This window comes from Eimeria mitis, genomic scaffold, assembly GCF_000499745.2.
Source record: "Eimeria mitis Houghton genomic scaffold, Emh_scaff1438, whole genome shotgun sequence".
NCBI classification, from domain to species: Eukaryota; Apicomplexa; class Conoidasida; order Eucoccidiorida; family Eimeriidae; genus Eimeria; species Eimeria mitis.
The window spans coordinates 11,033-11,775 of NW_013569238.1; the positions used below are offsets into that span (position 1 = coordinate 11,033).

Genomic DNA, 743 nt, shown 5'->3' on the forward strand with positions numbered 1-743 from the left:
TTCTGTTGTGAAGGAAGGAAGAAGTGAATAAAACGGTGCGGAGAGCGGCTCTGCTTGAATAGTATCTGCAGTAGTCGGGTGACACGGAGAGATCACTGCTTTAAAGGGCAACCAAGCCAACGGCCGCAATAGCGACGGCCAGCAGACTCGGAGCGACAGCAGAAGCTGAACCTGTGATGGATGCCTTGATCTTCTTCCACTGCTCTTCGCTGCGCGCAATTCGCCAACAGATGAACAACACACAAGGCTGTGTTCGCATCCACAAGCCCAGCTGTGTAGCCAACTGTCGTTTTGCAAGAGTCGGTTGCCAGCTTACTTGAAGGGAGCTGCTTCCGCTGTAAGAGCTTCAGGTGTGGTCATGCACAGTAAAGCATAGCCTGTCTTCCCTTCACCAGTGCTTAGGCCGCCTACTCCGCCTTCTCCTGGGGATTGGGGAGCTGCCGATCGGGTGCAGGTAACGACGCGGCAGTCAGCAGCGGCATTCTCTTGAGGGTTGTACATGGCAACAAACGAAATGTTCTGCTGTTTGTCGTAGAGTTTCGCTTCGTCATTCTTCGCCGGAGGGATTGTAGTGAAGTTGCTGACGGCGTCCTTCCAGTGGCTCACTGCGGCGGCACAGTCGGGCTTCTCCGATTCCAAGGCCATGTAGGCGTATGTACCACTTTTAAATCCATTTTCAGTTGCGCTCTTCGTTACATCTGCTGACTCTTCCTGAAATGAAAAAAGCACGGACGAAGAAATGA

At 52.8% G+C, this 743-nt stretch overlaps 1 protein-coding gene across 1 annotated transcript; it reads right to left on the reverse strand.

Moving 5' to 3' along the window:
* Window positions 1-100: 100 nt before the first annotated feature.
* Window positions 101-645, reverse strand: EMH_0037000 (SAG family member; the record flags this gene model as incomplete). The annotated part of the gene is made up of 2 exons (XM_013495143.1): window positions 101-209; window positions 317-645. The coding sequence occupies 2 exons, from the start codon at window positions 643-645 to the stop codon at window positions 101-103; spliced, it is 438 nt and encodes a 145-aa protein (XP_013350597.1).
* Between the last annotated feature and the right edge of the window lie 98 nt (window positions 646-743).